The sequence below is a fragment of the Nicotiana tabacum genome, chromosome 19, assembly GCF_000715075.1.
Source record: "Nicotiana tabacum cultivar K326 chromosome 19, ASM71507v2, whole genome shotgun sequence".
NCBI lineage: Eukaryota > Viridiplantae > Streptophyta > Magnoliopsida > Solanales > Solanaceae > Nicotiana > Nicotiana tabacum.
Window position 1 is genome coordinate 6,367,954 of NC_134098.1, and position 18,033 is coordinate 6,385,986.

At 37.3% G+C, this 18,033-nt stretch overlaps 1 protein-coding gene across 1 annotated transcript in view; it reads right to left on the reverse strand.

Annotated features, from left to right (window-relative positions):
* LOC107787194 (rho GTPase-activating protein 7) overlaps positions 1–18,033 on the reverse strand; it is a 28,356-nt gene that overhangs the window by 6,859 nt on the left and 3,464 nt on the right. Inside the window, exons 4-15 of the mRNA XM_016608733.2 lie at positions 13,582–13,652; positions 13,431–13,509; positions 12,753–12,897; positions 12,508–12,627; positions 11,249–11,326; positions 9,479–9,534; positions 9,302–9,371; positions 4,005–4,092; positions 2,338–2,581; positions 1,579–1,800; positions 676–1,005; positions 397–446 (exon numbers count right to left, since the gene is read on the reverse strand). Of these exons, the coding sequence (XP_016464219.2) occupies positions 397–446; positions 676–1,005; positions 1,579–1,800; positions 2,338–2,581; positions 4,005–4,092; positions 9,302–9,371; positions 9,479–9,534; positions 11,249–11,326; positions 12,508–12,627; positions 12,753–12,897; positions 13,431–13,509; positions 13,582–13,652 (1,553 nt within the window). The remainder of the gene's footprint in view (positions 1–396; positions 447–675; positions 1,006–1,578; positions 1,801–2,337; positions 2,582–4,004; positions 4,093–9,301; positions 9,372–9,478; positions 9,535–11,248; positions 11,327–12,507; positions 12,628–12,752; positions 12,898–13,430; positions 13,510–13,581; positions 13,653–18,033) is intronic.

Here is an 18,033-nt window from a genome sequence, read left to right on the forward strand (position 1 = left end):
TATTTATTAACAATGATACAATGAGCCCTATATACAATACATATTCTACTCCTACATATGGGACTAGGACATATTCTACTCCTACTACATATAGGAGTAGAATATGTCTATCAGTTACAACTTGACCAATCTACTGCTCCCGCAATACAAAAGCTTGTCTTTCTCCCAACTTTTCAAAAACACGAGATATACCATTTGTTGAAATTAAAATCATCCTGATAGAAAAAAAATTAAAATCCACTTAGGTAGCACAAAGGCATCATCCATTCATCGTCCTAATTCTTATCTCAATGGACTCATATTTCAAGTAATTAAAATAAGTTTCTCTAATACCAGGTGGGAGAAAAAGTGAAAGAAGCCTTTGATCAGTAAATTAAAAAGTGAAAGAAGCCTTACTCTTCCTCCCCAGAGGAATCAATTGATTCTGTTGATGGAGTACTTTTACCCTGTGCAAAAGTAACAATCAAAAAATCAGATTCCTTATTCAGCTATCATGATAGATTGATCTAGTGTACACTATTCTAGAGACGAGAAAATCTATGGAGTTTTCACATCAATCCCATCATGAGTAAAAACAGGACCTGGTACCCGGAATTAATGCCTCGACTATTGCACTAAGAACATAAGAGTATTCGTAGGAAAATCAGGGTTTCAAAAATAGATGCCAACACTCACATTGCCTCTCCCCCAAAATGTCGACCTTTTGACGTTCTGGTTTGAAGGTGTTAACTTGCTGCTCGGTTTCTCTATACATGAATCGGGTCCAAGGACACCAAGGGGTGGCCCGGGATCCATAGAGGAGAGTATCTCACCCATGGATCTCTGAGACTCGGCACCAGCTAATTCGCAAAGAGCATTCGTCTCATTTCCACGTCTTTCCGGTTGTTCACTCAAGGGGACATTAGAACCCGCAAGAGACTGAGAGTCCACTGTTGGTCTCAATTTTACTCCTTGTAAACAACCGTCTCTTGGAGATCCAACATCTGAGTCATTCCCTCCAAACCCCTGCGTCGAAAAATTAATGCGCAGTTCAGATAAATACTCACAGAAATTAAAATATTGAATTAACTTTCTCTGAATTTTTGAGAGGTTATTTGTGAAATAACTTTTCATGTTTACATGATTAAGGAGAAAAAATGGACAAATAACCAATACATTTTGTTCAGACGGGTGCCTTTTAAAATATATATTAACCACAACATGCCTTTGCTTTGCAGGAAGTTTAGAAGTCATCATCGATGACACTTAATCTATTAAGAAAATGTAGCCAAAACCTCACTTTAAGTTCCATAACTAGTGGTTGATTCCATGGCTCGAACTCGTGACCTATAGATCACACACGGAGACAATTTCACCATTGCTCTAGGCTCCTCCGTCATCAATACAAAGAAATAGAAAATGAAAGGAAAAGTAGCTAACCAGCTATCTGATTTACTCAAAAAATCCTTAATTTAGTTCAAACACAAGACACATTAGCGGTTGGGACTCCCGTTCTGTTTGTAAAATTGGCCCAAAATTATACCTGATAAAATATATTGGCCCACAATTATTAAAGTTCTTCATAACAAGAGAAAGAACCTTATAATCATAAAGATCACTGGCAGCGGAACCACTGCTTTCGCTTAATTTTCCACTCAATATTCGATCACAATCATCATCAGTATCTGGGTCGACCTCATTTTCAGCATCATGATAACCATTCTCCTTCATATCCAGATTTTCATCATCTGATGATTCTTCACTCCCACTATTTCCAACTTGAGAATCCGCTGAAATAGAGCACCTATGTAGGTTATCATCCTGTAAGAAAACACAACGAAAAGCTAAGCACGTCCATTAATGTAAATTCTGCAGAGGACAAGCTAGTACGACAAATATAGATTTTTGTAACTTGTAGGACTGCCCAAGTTAAAACCAACAGAGTAAAAAATCAGGGGAAAAGAAGAAAGAGAATCACACCTCAAAAGCAAATTTTAGATACCCCAGAGATATAAAATATTGAATGATTTTCACTCTTTTTTTTTTTTTGAGATATAAAATACCACAACCCAGTATAATCCCACTAGTGGAGTCTGGGGATGGTAGTTTGTACGCAAACCTTACCCCTACCCTGGGGTAGAGAGGCTGTTTCCGATAGACCCTCAGCTCCCTTCCCTCCCAGAACTCCCCACCTTGCTCTTGGGGTGACTCGAATTTACAACCTCTTGGTTGGAAGTGGAGGGTGCTCACCACTAGAGCAACCCACTCTTGTCTTTTTGAGATATAAAATATTGAATGATTTTCACTGTTTTCTTTTTTATGAAGGATTTTGACAGATTTTATTTAAGAGCAACTTACATCGAAGATATTCTCATACTCCTCAAGAAGGGTTGTAATGATAGCCTGAGCATTATTGGCTGCATTAGCAGCAGCAAGAAGCTGAGCAGAGTTATCACCATTGACATCAAAATCATCCTCCAACTCACATTCGCCAGCTAAAAGAGGCCTTAAAAGTAATGGCGCCATACAAGCAGCCACAGCAGATGGCGTCATCCGATTTTCAGATGCATTTGAAGAAACTGTATGCATCATCTTCAGAACTCTACAGTAGCAACTTCACAAGTTAGGTAGGCAAAGTGAAAGGTATTTTAATTAACCCAAAAAAATATTTACATTAGCATACAAAGTTCATCTTCCCTCAAATTAAGACAGGAAAAATAAAACAATGTCCAATCTACAGTGAATTACTAGGAAACTGAAGATTTCAAAAGTTTGTTTCTCTCATAACTAATCTTCTAGTTCAAAAGTTTGCAAGATGGGTCTACAACAACATGGCAGTAAAAGGAAATGTTTAAAATTGGCCAGAATACCTTTGTGGGTTAAACTACCTCTCATTAGAATAATTACAAATAGAGACACAGAGGGAAGTCTAGTATTAACCAGTGAGGTGCATTAAATGGGTGAAACCATTTGGAGAAAGAAAGGGGGAAAGGCCGGGCAGGGTAGTGGTGCAAGGTTTGAAACTCGATGAACAATGGGCCCACCCCTCTACCCTTCTCCACTTAAATACCAAGCTTTTGTCCGTGGCAGGGTTCGAATCGGTGATATGCGTCTAACCCACACATTACAAGCTACGCTCTTACTACTTGACCAAAACCACGGGAACTTCATGTTCTGGCAGCATAGATGATAAATTGAAGTTTCCTTAATTTTGCCTACTAGTTTGTACCATAAATTGGACTCCAGAAAGAAGTTCAGTAAAATATTCAAAACTGCACCTTTTGATTCCTTACTTTCATTTGCTCATTAGAATTTAATTCCATCCAGTTCGACACTTTCTCCAATTAGGTTTCAGATAAATAAAGTTTATTTCACAAAATTAGTTCTGGGTGATAACAATAGTGCAGCATTTGAATTTGGTGCATCAACACACAAAACTATTGAACCAAAGAGAAGTGTGGGGGGGGGCATCCATGCAAATTCACATATGAAGCAAATCAAGGGCCTGAAATATAGATGTGTCTCTTTTCTATTGATCTTCTTGACCTTATGGCAATGATTAAATTAATGTCTCAAAAAAGACTTAATGGACAAGTGAGAAAACCATTGTCCAACAAACCTAATGATCTAAATCCAGATTAAATATTATTCTGCCTCGATAATAAGTTAATGGACAACAGCGCAAACAATTATCCAGCAAACCATACTGATATGTCCAGATCATAAATTTTTGTTTCCTGTAACATTTAGAGATCAGTAAGACTTCCATGGCAATTCATGGCAAAGGAGAGGGGAGATTAGATATTCCACTCAGCACTACCACATTTTGTATAACTCTTCCACTAAACAGAGATTGTAAGCATCCAATTGCCAAAACAGATTCATTATCCATCATCAAGAACTTGCCATACCAAGAAAACTAGCAAAAAATACCACCACCATAAGAGATTGTAACAGAAACTGAAAACACAGGATCAAATTAAAAATTACACAACCATATCAGCAAAATACAAAAAAGAGTTTACCTCTGCAATAAGCGCCTATTTGGATCAGGAAAAGTTTCGAGAATGGCAGAGCGCATAGCATTAACTCGAGCTTCATTTCGATCAATTTCTTTGGGCAAAAAAATGAAACAACTAGAAGTTAGAAAACCAATATGTTTAAATTAACATGCTAAACTGAAGAATGCTAATTAAATACAAGTAGCACATGTAATCATAATGAGCAGAAATAGTTCAAGTGACCAAAAAATGGATCAACAGACAGTTTCCCATCCAGAGACCTCATACAACTTACTAAGAGACATGAATTCACAATTTTCTCCAGAAGCTCCAATAGCCTTTATGTCGATCTATGCCCAGTTGATCTACCGCTATTTTACTTAGCATGTTTTGGATAGGCGTGCATCCTCATAGAGCAAGGGGTAGAAAAGATCAATGAAAGACTAGAGCGTGAGCTAGCTGATCTAAAAACAAGTCCTAAATTTCCCATTTAGCACGTTTTGGATAGGCGCGCATCCTCATAGAGCAAGGGGTAGAAAAGATCAATGAAAGACTAGAGGGCGAGCTAGCTAATCTACCAACATGTCCTAGATTTCTTATCCTAGTTTCAGTGTGAATAAGGATGTTCCATTAAGTACCACTCGTACATTACATACATTTATAGACATGTATTTTCTGAATAGGTAATGAATTATATGGATAATTGAACAATCCTCATATACCAGCAGTATATGAGAAGTTAGAGAACCTACAAAAGCATATGCTTCTCTACAAGGAGCACATAATCTTCTATACAAACTGGAACCTCATTGGTGCACCAAAAAGAAACTAGAAATGAGAGGCTATCATAAAATTGTACATAGTCATTCTCTATCCTTTTAAAAGCACTCCTCTTCTCTCCTTCTATAAGAACCAAATGAGTGCTAGTAGGTTAACATCACACACCCTTCTTCTCTTCACTCTTTTAAAAGCTCAACTGAAAAGAGAGCCGTGTTCTAGCATTCTGTGTCCGGCACCATTCATTGTGAGCCGAGCATCTCAATATCTACAATCACAGAACGAGTTTCCACCTGAAAATACACAAGGAGATGATCCACGGCTTTGCCAGATTTTTTGCTCATACAACACCAAGTGACGTATGCAATCCTCCTCTATCTCAAATTCTCAGCTATCAAGATCGCCCTCATCACTCTTATGTGAGCACATTAAATATATTGTTCAAATACATCACACAAATTGAGCTTAAGCATACTCAAGCCAGGCTCTTATAACATATCGGCTCAAAATTGAGCGTGAGCTGGCTTCATACGCAATAAAAAGCTCGAGGCACTCACATTGAGCTAAGCTTTCTTAACATATAGCATTTATAATTCTACTCAATAAAAAACTCGTGACTTGGACCAAGTGAAGTGCATCAAGGACGAAGAAGGTAGAGTTTTGTTGGATGAGGGGCTTATCCGTCGGAGATGGCAGGCCTACTTCCATAGTCTCTTGAACGAGGAAGGAGACAGGAACATTGTACTGGGTGATTTGGAACTCTCCGGGAGTCGTTGTCACTTTGGGTATTGTAGGCGGATTAGAGTTGATGAAGTGGAGGGGGCTATGCGTAAGTTGAGCAGGATCGCTTTGCCCGGGCCGGATGAAATCCCGGTGGACTTTTGGAAGAGTACGGGCAATGCAGGCTTGGAGTGGCTCACTAGGTTATTTAATGTCATTTTTAGAACGAAGAAGATGCCCGAAGAGTGGAGGTGGAGCATGATGTTTCCTGTATACAAGAACAAGGGTGATATCTAAAATTGCAATAACTATCGGGGTATCAAGCTGTTTAGCCATACTATGAAAGTTTGGGAGAGAGTGGTAGAGCTAAGAGTAAGGAAAAGTGTGTCTATTTCCGAGAACCAGTTCGGGTTCATGCCGGGACGTTCAACTACAGAAGTTATCCACCTTGTTAGGAGATTGATGGAGCAGTATAGGGAGAGGAAGAGGGACTTGCATATGATGTTCATCGACTTAGAAAAGGCGAACGATAAAGTTCCGAGGGAGGTTTTGTGGAGATATTTAGAGGCTAGAGGTGTACTTGTTGCATACGTTAGGGTTATTAAGGACATGTATGATGGAGCAAAGACCCGAGTGAGGACGGTGGGTGGGGACTCGAACCATTTTCCGGTTATGATAGGGTTGCATCAGGGGTCGGCACTCAGCCCTTTTTTGTTTGCCCTGGTGGTGGACGTACTGATGCGCCACATCCAAGGAGAGATGTTGTGGTGCATGTTATTTGCAGATGATATTGTATTGATTGACGAGACGCGAGACGGTGTGAACGCGTAGTTAGAGGGATGGAGGCAGACTCTGGAGTCTAAAGGTTTCAAGTTGAGCAGGACCAAGACAGAATACTTGGAGTATAAGTTCAGTGGTGAGACTCAAGGGGGGAAGGGGAGGTGAGACTGGACACGCAGGTCATCCCTGGGAGAGGAAGTTTTAAGTACCTTGGGTCTATTATTCAGGGGTGGGGAGATTGATGAAGATATCACACATCGTATTGGGGCGGGATGGATGAAATGGAAACTAGATTCCAGTCTTTTGTGTGACAAGAAGGTGCCACTGAAACTTAAAGGTAATTTCTACAGAGTGGTGGTCAGACCGACGATGTTGTATGGGGCTGAGTGTTGGTCAGTCAAGATCGCTCATGTCTAGAAGATAAAGGTACCAGAGATGAGGATATTGAGATGGATATGCGGGCAGAGATGAGGATGTTGAGATGGATGTGCGGGCACACCAGGTTAGATAGGATTAGAAATGAGGTTATTCACGACAAGGTGGGTATGGCCCCCATTGAGGACAAGATGCGGGAAGCGCGGCTTAGGTGGTTTGGTCATGTGAGGAGGAAGAGCACAGACGCCCCTGTGAGAAGGTGTGAGAGGTTGACATTAGAAGGCCTATGGAGAGGCAGAGGTAGGCCAAAGAAGAGGTGGGGAGAGGTGATTAGGCAAGACATGGCGCAGCTTCAGCTGATGACCCTTGATAGGAAGTTATGGAGGTCGAGGATTAGGGTAGTAGAGTAGGTAGTCTAGAGTTGTTCATAACAGTAGTATTTGCACGCAATCTCGCTTTCTGTTAGTAGTAGGTTTTTATGACTAACCGTTGTTTTCTTTCATTGTTGATCACCTTACTATCATGTTGTTTTTATTCTGCTTTTATATGGCTTTTTGGTGTTGCTCCTTCTTGTCTATATTTTTATTAATGTGGTGCTTATGCTTTACTCAACCGAGGGTCTATTGGAAACAGTCTCTCTATCCTCACAAGGTAGGGGTAAGGTCTATGTACACACTACCCTCCCCAGACCCTACGGTGTGGGATAATACTGGTATGTTGTTGTAATTCTACTTCGGAGCTGTCAAAAAGTAAGGAGATTATTTACTTCTTTCTCATTCAAGTTTTGAGAAAAAGTAAGAATTTCAAGAAACGGAGGAATCTCTTGAGACAGATACGAAACGAGGGAATCTTGCAGCAGCTAAAGACATATAAGCACTATGGTGCAGAGGAGTAGGTCATTCCCAACTCCGGGGTCTCCCAAGAGCAAATTAAAGTACCATTTACAAATAGAGGGAAGAATGAAAAAATGTAACTTTTGAGACTTAACTTCTTTTAATGACCGTGTTCGAGCGAGCTAGCATAAATTCAACTAATCCACTAGACAACCAAAACTAACAGTCAAAGGTGTCGTGTAAATCTACACACCAAGAATGGACTCACACCGGGTTTTGTAGTTGGGATTCTAATTGCAATCTCCAGAATGTTATTCGTGTAAATCTACCCACCAAGAATGGACTCACACCGGGTTTTGTAGTTGGGATTCTAATTGCAATCTCCAGAATGTTATTTCTGAACTTCAACATGTCATCCATCCCCTTGGAGTTGGAGACCTTATGAAATGAATTTTCACGTGCTGAACTTATTTGTAGCATTCTTTGCATCAAACCCACTCTTCCTCAGGCATCACTAGCTTCTCATCAGCCTCTGCCACATAACTTTTGGTTTTTTCCAATATCTGCACAACCATTTCCTGACTAGACCATCATTCCACCCTAACCCTGTCAAGGTTACTTGTCAGTTGTCCATTGTGTTTTGAACTCAATGACTTATTCTCTTCGAGCTTTATATAAATTATTCTCCAGGGGGTTCTTTGATGTACATTATCAGGATAGCACAAGGTGGACCATGGACGCATAGTTGCATATTACAATTTAGGCTGAATATATATGGAGACACCTCAAATTAGGCGTTGTCCCAATTGAACATCTGTAGAATGCTCGTGTTCATTGTCCTCTACTAATGTCCTATGAGTTTCGACGCATAAATGTATGTTCATACACACTTTCATCTCTTAATTACTTTAATTACACTTGGAAAAACCTACTAATTGTGATTCAATTTTTGGCAAACTATAGCCAGGAACATCAAGCCACAGCATTCTACACGGTGCAACTCACGCTATCAACCATGTCAGCAAAAGTCTGATTGGTACACTTTGGGCCTACCACAGGTGTTCAATCAGAACAAGTCCTACTTGAGGTGTCTAAATGAAAAATCGTAGCAACTTTAGGTGTCTCCATATGTATTCAGCCTTAAATTTTTGTATGCGTATTGTATGCTTCTGACAATATTGGTAATATCAAAGTTATGCTGATCAATGTATGTTCCAATGGCAAACCAAATTTTACAGTTGTTTACATAACAAATATGGGGCTTTCAACAGTAAAATCCATCAATCAAAACGTTTAGTTTACTAATGAGGTCAAGAGAAAGTTACGTTTGCATCAGGCATAGATTATAAAATACAACAAGATGAGAATCATCTCTCGTTTTTCCTACATATCCATATAGATGGAAGTCGGCCATACTGGCATTTACATTCTGCAAAATTTCAATTCATAGAAGCCTGCTTGAATATATGTAAGCTCATTATTCTACAAACACAAACGTATATAATACTGCAAAACATACAGTCTAACTGAAGATCAAAGGGTAGAAACAAAAAAAAACCGTAAATGTCCCTGAAATTTGATTAACCTTACGGTAGCCAAGACATTCCAGAAGTTTTGGACAAGCCCAAATAGGATCCTAATTGAACTTTAAATTAAGGCACTCTATTCATCGGATCTACACAGTAGACAATAATAAAACAAAGCAGAAAAAAACTATGAGAAGTAGCAGGAAGGGAGCTGTGATGGTCGTAAGAAATAACCGCAAAGTAACATAACTTAAATATTCTCAGAAATAATCGTAAAAATCTCTTAACAAATGTTGCCAAGTTTACTTACTGTAAGCTTCCAACAGAGCAGTACAGCAGGAAGCAGGAACAGGAGATGAGGGCAGCTCCCGAAGCACATGCTGCATAAATGGTAGCTCCAATGTTAGTTGAAGAGAATTAAGGTATTCAGCAGCAGAATGAGATGACACGGAGTATCAAACAAATAATAAGCTCATCAGACCAATACCTTAACACAGTCTCCAATTACATGAGCATCCTCTTCGGGGCCAAATTCAGTTTTGCCTTCAAAAAGTTTTCAATAGGTTAGCAATGCTGCAATGGAGAATATCTTATTCGGAAAAAAAAAAAAAAAACAGGGCACATAATAAGCCACTACAAATTCTTAGTTCATGTTCTCCGACATCATAGCAATTAGCTTGACCATATTTCTAAACACCAAAGACAAGATAGGATAAGAAGGAGAAGAAAAGGATAGAAAAGTGATCACACTTTAATGATGTGTGTTGCAAGTTAGCATAAACAGTATGCAAGTGACTGTTTTGTGGCTAGTTATCAACCAAAGGAGAGCTGCTCGATAGATTTCTTTTTCCCTCTTCTCTAAATCTAGCTAAAAATTAAGATTACATTAACACTTAACCATGAGAGACCAGAAATGGACACGGCACAAATAGAAGTTTGTTTTTAGGTACCTTTAAAAACTTCAAACGATTCTACATCAGCCACTTCAGTGGAAAGTGTGGTCCTTTATTTCCTCTAAAGGATGTGAGATGACTTTAGCACCATTAACTTCATGATTAGAGTTTTTTCAAGATATATTCTAACTAATAGTTTCAGTTGCTTCACTTGAAACCTTTACAATTTCTTTTCATTTTTTAGCGGAGGTGTCAATGCCTAATTGCACGCACCTCGACTAATGCACCAATTACTGGCTATACACCACATCTCGAAGAAGTACGGAGATGGAAAGAATTCTACACTAATAATCTACCAAGAGTTCATACTTCTTTCCATTCTAGGAACCAACTATCTCCGCTGTCAATCTCAGGCTTCCTTCAAAATCTTCATCCACCTACGGCCATTTCTCAGTAACGAACAAGAATTTTACCAACACGCAGCTATCTTGTTGAACATATTTATTATATCTTCTCATTTTATTTTCTAATTTTCCCCCCAGTTTGTTATCTTTGCCAATCTTGTATCCCCAGTATCTCAACCCAATGGAACCTTGCCATGAATTAATTGTTTCCACATTCTACTTGTTAACTTCATCTATTGATGCAACTCATACGCTGTATTTCTTCAATTAACATTAGTGTGAGAGTAGTACACTTGGTTTTGGGTTAACTTGTTGGACCTAATAGTCGTGCATGGCAAGTTTATTTTCAAGCTTTGAGTAGAAATATGAGTCCCTGAGGCACTCACTTATAACATCTAAAATTAACTTGTTTGTACATTCCTAGGTTAATGGAATTTGAATTCTCTGCTACCAATTTTATCAGTTGGCCTTACTCAACTTGGAATACCCAATACTGGTCCATGGTCTATATGCACGTTTGACTTCTGCATAGCATTCTGCATCAACTATACAAAGTGATGAATTTAAGTACGGTGAGTTGTCGAGCAAACTACAAATTTTCAATTTCTTTTACTGTAATAACACAATACAAAAGCCATCTAAACTCTACTCATTTAGGGCATTTCTTTCATAGAAATACTATGACAAGGAAGCAATTTAAGCAGTGGCGGAGAAACATCACCAACATTTAGCTAATCCAGCGAATAGATCATAACAATCATGAAAATATCTGAACAGTATGGAATTTATAGAATCAAGATGCATTGAGTACAACCGTCCGTCTATACATGCACAGCCATAAATAAACTTCAGTTCTTCAACATGGAAAAAAAAAAAAGCATCGTGAAGATATACAAGGTTTTTTCCAAAAAATTGAATTACATAAGAAAGATGTCATCCATCCAATAAAAACAGATGTACCTCCTTCATATTCTTTTACTCTCTGCTCCACTTCCTCGACATCTGCAGACTGTCGCAATATACCTTCGACCTTGGTACCTGTGAGAACAGAAAATTTAGCAGATTCAATTAAAACAGAATCTAACCATCTCTGCATTTATGCATTCTTGTAACAGATACTCACCATACTGCAAATTTACCGTACTACAATGTAAAGTTAGAAAATATATTACACATCATCCAACAAGGATGAGACAGAAAAAGAATATAGAACTATAAATAATAAAAGCAACAGATGACAGGAATTTCATATTTCATATTCTTCCAACTTGATCTCCTATTTTTTTCATTCTTGGAAGACATTTGAGAACAAGGGAGATTAAGTTGTTAAGCCAACAGAGATAACCTTCTTGATCTCCAAATGTCTTCCACTCACACCTATGCTAAGTAATCTCCAACTTGACGTTACCTTTTCCACCATCCTTGGTAACAACCAAAAGATATTAAACATAGAGAAGAACAAGGTCCAGATATGTGAGTAAAGCTACGATGCGAATCAAGGTAGTCAAGGTCCTTGCTTCTTACATAGACAAGAAGTCAAGAACAACTCATAACAATTTGCCTCTTCTTCCTTAAATTGTCCGCAAGTATGATCACATCCTTGACTGTTTACCATGTGAAATAAGCTACTTCTCTTTCCTTGGTCTTCAACAAAATCTTCCGGATCTTCCTTTGCTTTCTCACTAATAGCTCCATGGAAAATGATTTAACCGTGAATACCTTTACCCATGATCGTGCCAGGAACTTGATCAAGAATCATATTTTTGTCTAAGATTCTCTACATTTCGCGTATCGCTTGTATACGAATTTACACCCATTTATATCAATATAATTGTTCCTTTAAAACAGAAAGAACTAAACAGAAAAGAAGAAAAGGAAACTTCTTGACAGTAAGTTGTTCCTGCAGTAGATCAGTGACTATCCAATAAAAGAAGAAAAGGCAAAAGCTACAAGAACTTGGACGCCATTTGGCCTAGGTTACATGGTGACATTATTGTGCGACTTTTTTGGTTATTGTAGTTTCATTTAAGCACTACCATCATTGTCTGAATCATGGCTAGTTTTCTTCAACTGCTATTACTTTTCTGGTCTAGCTTCCTGATGAAAGTACAATAACCAAAAAGGTCACACGACAATGTCACCATGTAACCTAGACCAAAGGGCTTCTCGACATTATTCGTATACGACTCCATTTCCAGGGGAGCAAATGGTGGGCTTACCATACTTCTCAAGAAATCTCAGTGCTTTCTCAAGAAAGGATGGGCCTCCGTCTATGTCTTCTAAGGCAAGTAGAATTGGTCTCCCAACAACTAAAGATTTAACAGGGCGCTTATCCCTCCCTGAATAAAAAGTAAACTGGTCAATGTTTATGCAGAAATAATAAAAATAGAAAAGATCAATGTTCATCTGAGCATTTGAAGATGAAAACAAAGTCTTGGCAGATAACAGTAAAGAGTGCACTAACATTGATGGAAAGACCCTTCAAAGGAATCACTAGTGTCATTCCGAAAAATGCCATTGTGACCCATCACCAGAGCAGCACTTGGCGCTTGGACAAGAGCATGCTCAAGGGCAGTCTTCCACTCGTACAAATCATCTGCGGTCTCTGCCTGCAGTAGAAAGCTTGAGGCTTAATAAAGAAAATTCCATTGATCTCTTTTTTTTCTTTTTTTTTTTTTGAGGGGGGTGTTGATGTACAGTTACTGTAAGCGGAATAATTCTACAATTAAAATGAGTTATTTGTGTCAATTACTGTAAGCGGAATAATTCCACACTTATAAAATGAGTTATTTGTCAAATATAAGATGATAAGATTGCTTAATCAAATACTTATTAAAAAGGAAAAGAGAATGCCTCGTCGAAATAGTTTCAGAAAATTAAAATCATTTAATACTATCACCGGTGCGCTGCTATGACTAGCAAATACACAAAGATTCTAGAGTTTAGAATACCCATAGATGCTTACAAAGAAACTCAAAACGTATAAAGAGATATATTGAAAAAGACTTATTCTGCTAGCAACTGGTCAAGTGGGTCACTTCTAAGTTGCATCACAAGTTTCCGAGAACGTTTTTGAATGTAGCACAGTGATAAAGACAGAGAGAGACACACACACAGAGGGGTAGGGGAGGTAGAGAAGCACCTTAAGTGTAAAAGCTCGTCCATCACGTCCATCTGGAAACAGCACAGTCAATAGCTTTTTATCTTCTCTGACGACAACACTGAATGGCAAGCAGTTGTTAGCAGAAAGACACAGAAAAAATAAGATGACCTGAATATGACGTGTGTATTACCTCCCTGAATTATTTAAATCAATTCCTCCCAAAGTTAGATTCACTTCACCACCTCGCTGAGGAAGCGTGCTCTACATGAGGACATTAATTGTAAGCATATATGTGCCAAAATTGAAACTTGACATCTTTAGGTAATTAGTAGAGACTTGATAATGAAGTGGACCAAAAACAAAATAGTAAATAATCACCAAAGTTTGAGAATCTTGACAAGCTAAAAGTAAATATATCAACGGAGAAAAAAATCAAATGACATGTAAAACCAAAAATATTGTATCTCTTAGAAATCCATTTGATAAATTGATGAAGACAAAGAGATGCTATGGCTTTAATACGTCAAGGTCACTGACATCCACAAGAGAGGAAAAACACATTAAAGTGGATCTGGAGTTTGGAATCGAAGCACTTGATGCAGAGAAACGGGAAAAAACAAGGCAGCCTCTGCCACTGACTAAATGACGGATAGCCAGCTGAATCTAAGGGAAGGAAGACAAATAGAAGCAAATATTTACAAATAACTTGCATAGAACAAGTTCATTTTCAAAGCTCAACAGCAACAAAAAAGGATGCATATAAACTCCAGCAACCAGATGAAAAATATAAAAAATGTTCAGCTTTCTCAAAATCAGATAGGATCTTGTACTTCTGCTCCATATTTTTGGAACTAATCAACGGTCATCGAGCTAGGAGTGCTCAATGAGCTAAGCATCATACTCCCTGTGTCCCATTTTATGTGACACTTTTCATTTTACTCTGTCCCAAAAAAAAATGACATCTTTCTCTATTTGGAAACTAATTAAAAAGTTCATTCTCTTACTAGGAGAGAGAAAATGAAAAAACATGTGGAACTCTCACCACCACTCAGGAAAATTTTGTTATGTTGCATATATTTAGCTCAAGTGTCAAGAATCTTCCTTTATTTCTTATACTCATGTCCAATCAAACAAACTCCATGTAAAATGAAATGAAGGGAGTAATAACTTTTCTTGTTACTATGTTCTTAAGACTTTTGCCTTTGGATAAATCAAGATAAACTTATTTAATAACACACCAAGATAGTGTCAAAAACTAATTACAGAGTCATTGGATAACCACCATCATCTATTAAATCAACCAAGAGCTTGTTACATGCTAAAATCTTCTCTTCACATCAAAAGAATAAGCAAAAAAACATCTTGAAACACATTCATAACCCCTCTCAGTACTATGAGATAATCTCAACCAGAAAATGCATGACGCCATGGCATGGGCCTCTGAATTACCTTGTTCTCCTAGCCGGTCCTACGTAACTCGAACTAGTAATTGTCTCCAACATCATCCTAGGCTCTACCAAGACTTATCACACAAAGAAAGTGTGAGGTTTGGCAACGTAGTAAGACATGATCTATGTCTTTTCCGGTTTTCCCCATTCCTTATAAAGGCTACCAATCCATCACTACCTTCCTCCTCTATCTTGACTCACTTTTTTCACACCTCCCTCATATCCCATCACCTCCCTGTAATAAGACCTCACAGTAGGTTCTTTTGTAATGAAGTAAGTGCTGAAAATATGGTGCATGATAATTGTATTTCAAAAAATTTACAAGTGGATATTGCTTGTGCATTCAACCTCTACACCTATAAATAGCATCACTTGATCCATCCGAAATACTTTCATTAGCTAATAATTACCTATAATCAGTGTTTTCTGTTTAGCCTAATTGTTACTCTTCTAGACACAATCATTATCCTCGACTGTTAATTATCTCTGCTCTTCATTTTATTTTCTAGAATTGTTAGAAAAAGCAAAGGGGAAAATAACAATATTACTATAAACGGTAAAAGGCCAAATATACCCTTGTACTTTCGAAAAAGGTTTAAATATACCCTTCGTTATACTATGAGTCCAAATATACCCATGTCGCTATACTTTGGGTTCAAATATACCCCTCATTTAAACGGAGGTACACGTGTCATCCTCTTATTGGTCAATTCTAAACATCTCCTAATTAATTAAAAAGACACATATTCATACTTGAAATATTTGTAAAAATTGCTTTAAAAAGACTGAAAAATATTATTTTTTTGTAAAAACTGAAAAAACAATTCAACAAAATATTTTTTTTTCAGTTTTTAGAAAAAAAATATTTTCAGTTTTTTTAAAGTAATTTTTTTGTAAAAACTGGAGAAAATTTTTTTTTTGTAAAAACAGAAAAATAAATTCAACAAATTTTTTTTGTTTTTTTAAAACTAATGCACTTGTAGTACCCTGCTTTAGGAAAGTATTTTTTTCAGTTTTTAAAACAAAATATTTTTTTTTTCAGTTTTTTCACTTTTTTTTAAAGCAATATTTTTGTAAAAACTGGAAAAAAAAATTGTTGAATTGTTTTTTTCAGTTTTTACAAAAACAAATATTTTTCAGTTTTTTTAAAGTAATTTTTACAAATATTTCGGGTATGAATATGTGTCTTTTTAACTAATTAGGAGATATTTAGAATTGGCCAATAGGAGGATGACACGTGTACCTCCGTTTAAATGAGGGGTATATTTGAACTCAAAGTATAGCGGCAGGGATATATTTGGACTCATAGTATAACGAAGGGTATATTTAAACCTTTTTCGAAAGTACAGGGGTATGTTTGGCCCTTTACCGTACTATAAAATATTATTTATAAGTGTATACATGAATTGGCTTGACTCGTGCCAGGCACTGTCCTAAAAAACTATTTTTGCAATATAAAATATTTTCCCAAGACTAAACAAGTAAACCTCTTATTAGGGGGAACAAAAATAGCAAAATAAATAATAAACTAGCAAGTTTGAAAAAATAAAATAGAGAGAAAGAATAATTAATATAATAAAAGATAGTGATTATAGTAAGAAAGTAATAATTAGCTAATGGAGGACGTAATCATTAGCTAATGAGAAAGGTCTTGAAGAAGAACAATATGTTGATGATATTTCATATGGATCAAGCGATGTTATTTATAAGTATAGAGGTTGCACCTCTTCATTACAAGTGTCCTCCACTTGTCCAATAAATCTAATGCATAGAGACACTTATTTATGTCTCTTAAGAGGATATAACATTGTATGAATTGAGCCACATAGCACCACATGTACAAGCCACAGCCACTTGTAAATCTTTTGAAATATAATTATCATAAATCATATTTTGAACGAGAGCCTGAAATATAGTTTTTAAGGAAATACAATATTGCTACTACAGTATTGTTGATAATTATTTCCCCCTGCTTTTTCCAACCATAAGTAGATTTCATTAAAGGCATCAAGAAGATGCAAAGGCCAAAAGATATCGAGTGCAAAATAATCAAAAAAGTCTGCTCCAATACAGAGAGATCTATGCAAAGGCTAGGGAAAAAACAAAGTCCAAAAAATTAATAGCGCAATTCACAATAGATTCTTTGATCCTCCTTTCTCCACGACGTTCCATTCTCCATTCACCTCCTGCAAAAGTTCCTCACTCATGTATCCTATGAGAAGTTCCCCAGTCTCACCCATTTCCAATCCTGTATAACTCCCTTACAAATAACATCTCAGGAGATTCCTTGGTTTTCTTTCCTTAGTGGTCAAATTACACTGTGTCCCCATTATTTATCACTTTACACCTAAAGGATTGATTCCCTATGATTAACTAGTTTTAAACACCTAAAGGAAATGTTCCTCTATAGTTGCTTCTCACAAAAAATCGAATTCTCCTACCATTACCCATATTGATACCAGTATTATGACAAACTATTTTTTCCCCTTATCGTATCCTTCCATAAACTAAGTTCAAAGGGATTCATGATCCTCTTTGAGAACAATCCATCAATGTTAATCCATATTAAGTAGTTATCTCCTTTCTCCGTAATACATTTTCCTCTTAGCAAATTCCCATATGGTGACATGCCGAATGTTGACTATTGTCAAATTCCCAGCACTCGTTCATTCATTGAGGCTGTTATTTTCTTCCGATCAACCAAAATGATACCACTTTCTACTTCTTTCTGTCCCACAAGAAGTACCTCATCGTCCAACCCACCAAATGATACTTTTTATTCCCCTCCTTTTCATCCCACAAGTACCTCATCAATTTTTCCTATTTGTTACTGTTTGGCATGCAGAATATGAAGATATAAAATGTTGGTATTTTACATACGATGGATTTCAAAAAGTTACTCTCTCCCTTGGACAGATATTGCATATTTCATCCACTCAACCTCTCCTACGCCCTGTCAGGTGATTCCACAAATCTTTTTTTATAGCCCAAAAATCGCCCAAGACACGTGACCGTTCGAAGTTTGATGTAAAATGGGCCCACCTATCTACCCTTTTTTACTGAAATATCAGGCTTTTGCCTCTTGCACGGTTTGAACCGTGCGAGCGCACGATCCACACATCATGTGTTGCGCTCTTACCACTAGATCAAAGCCCTTGAGACATAAATCTTTATCGTTAAACTTTTCCCCCAGC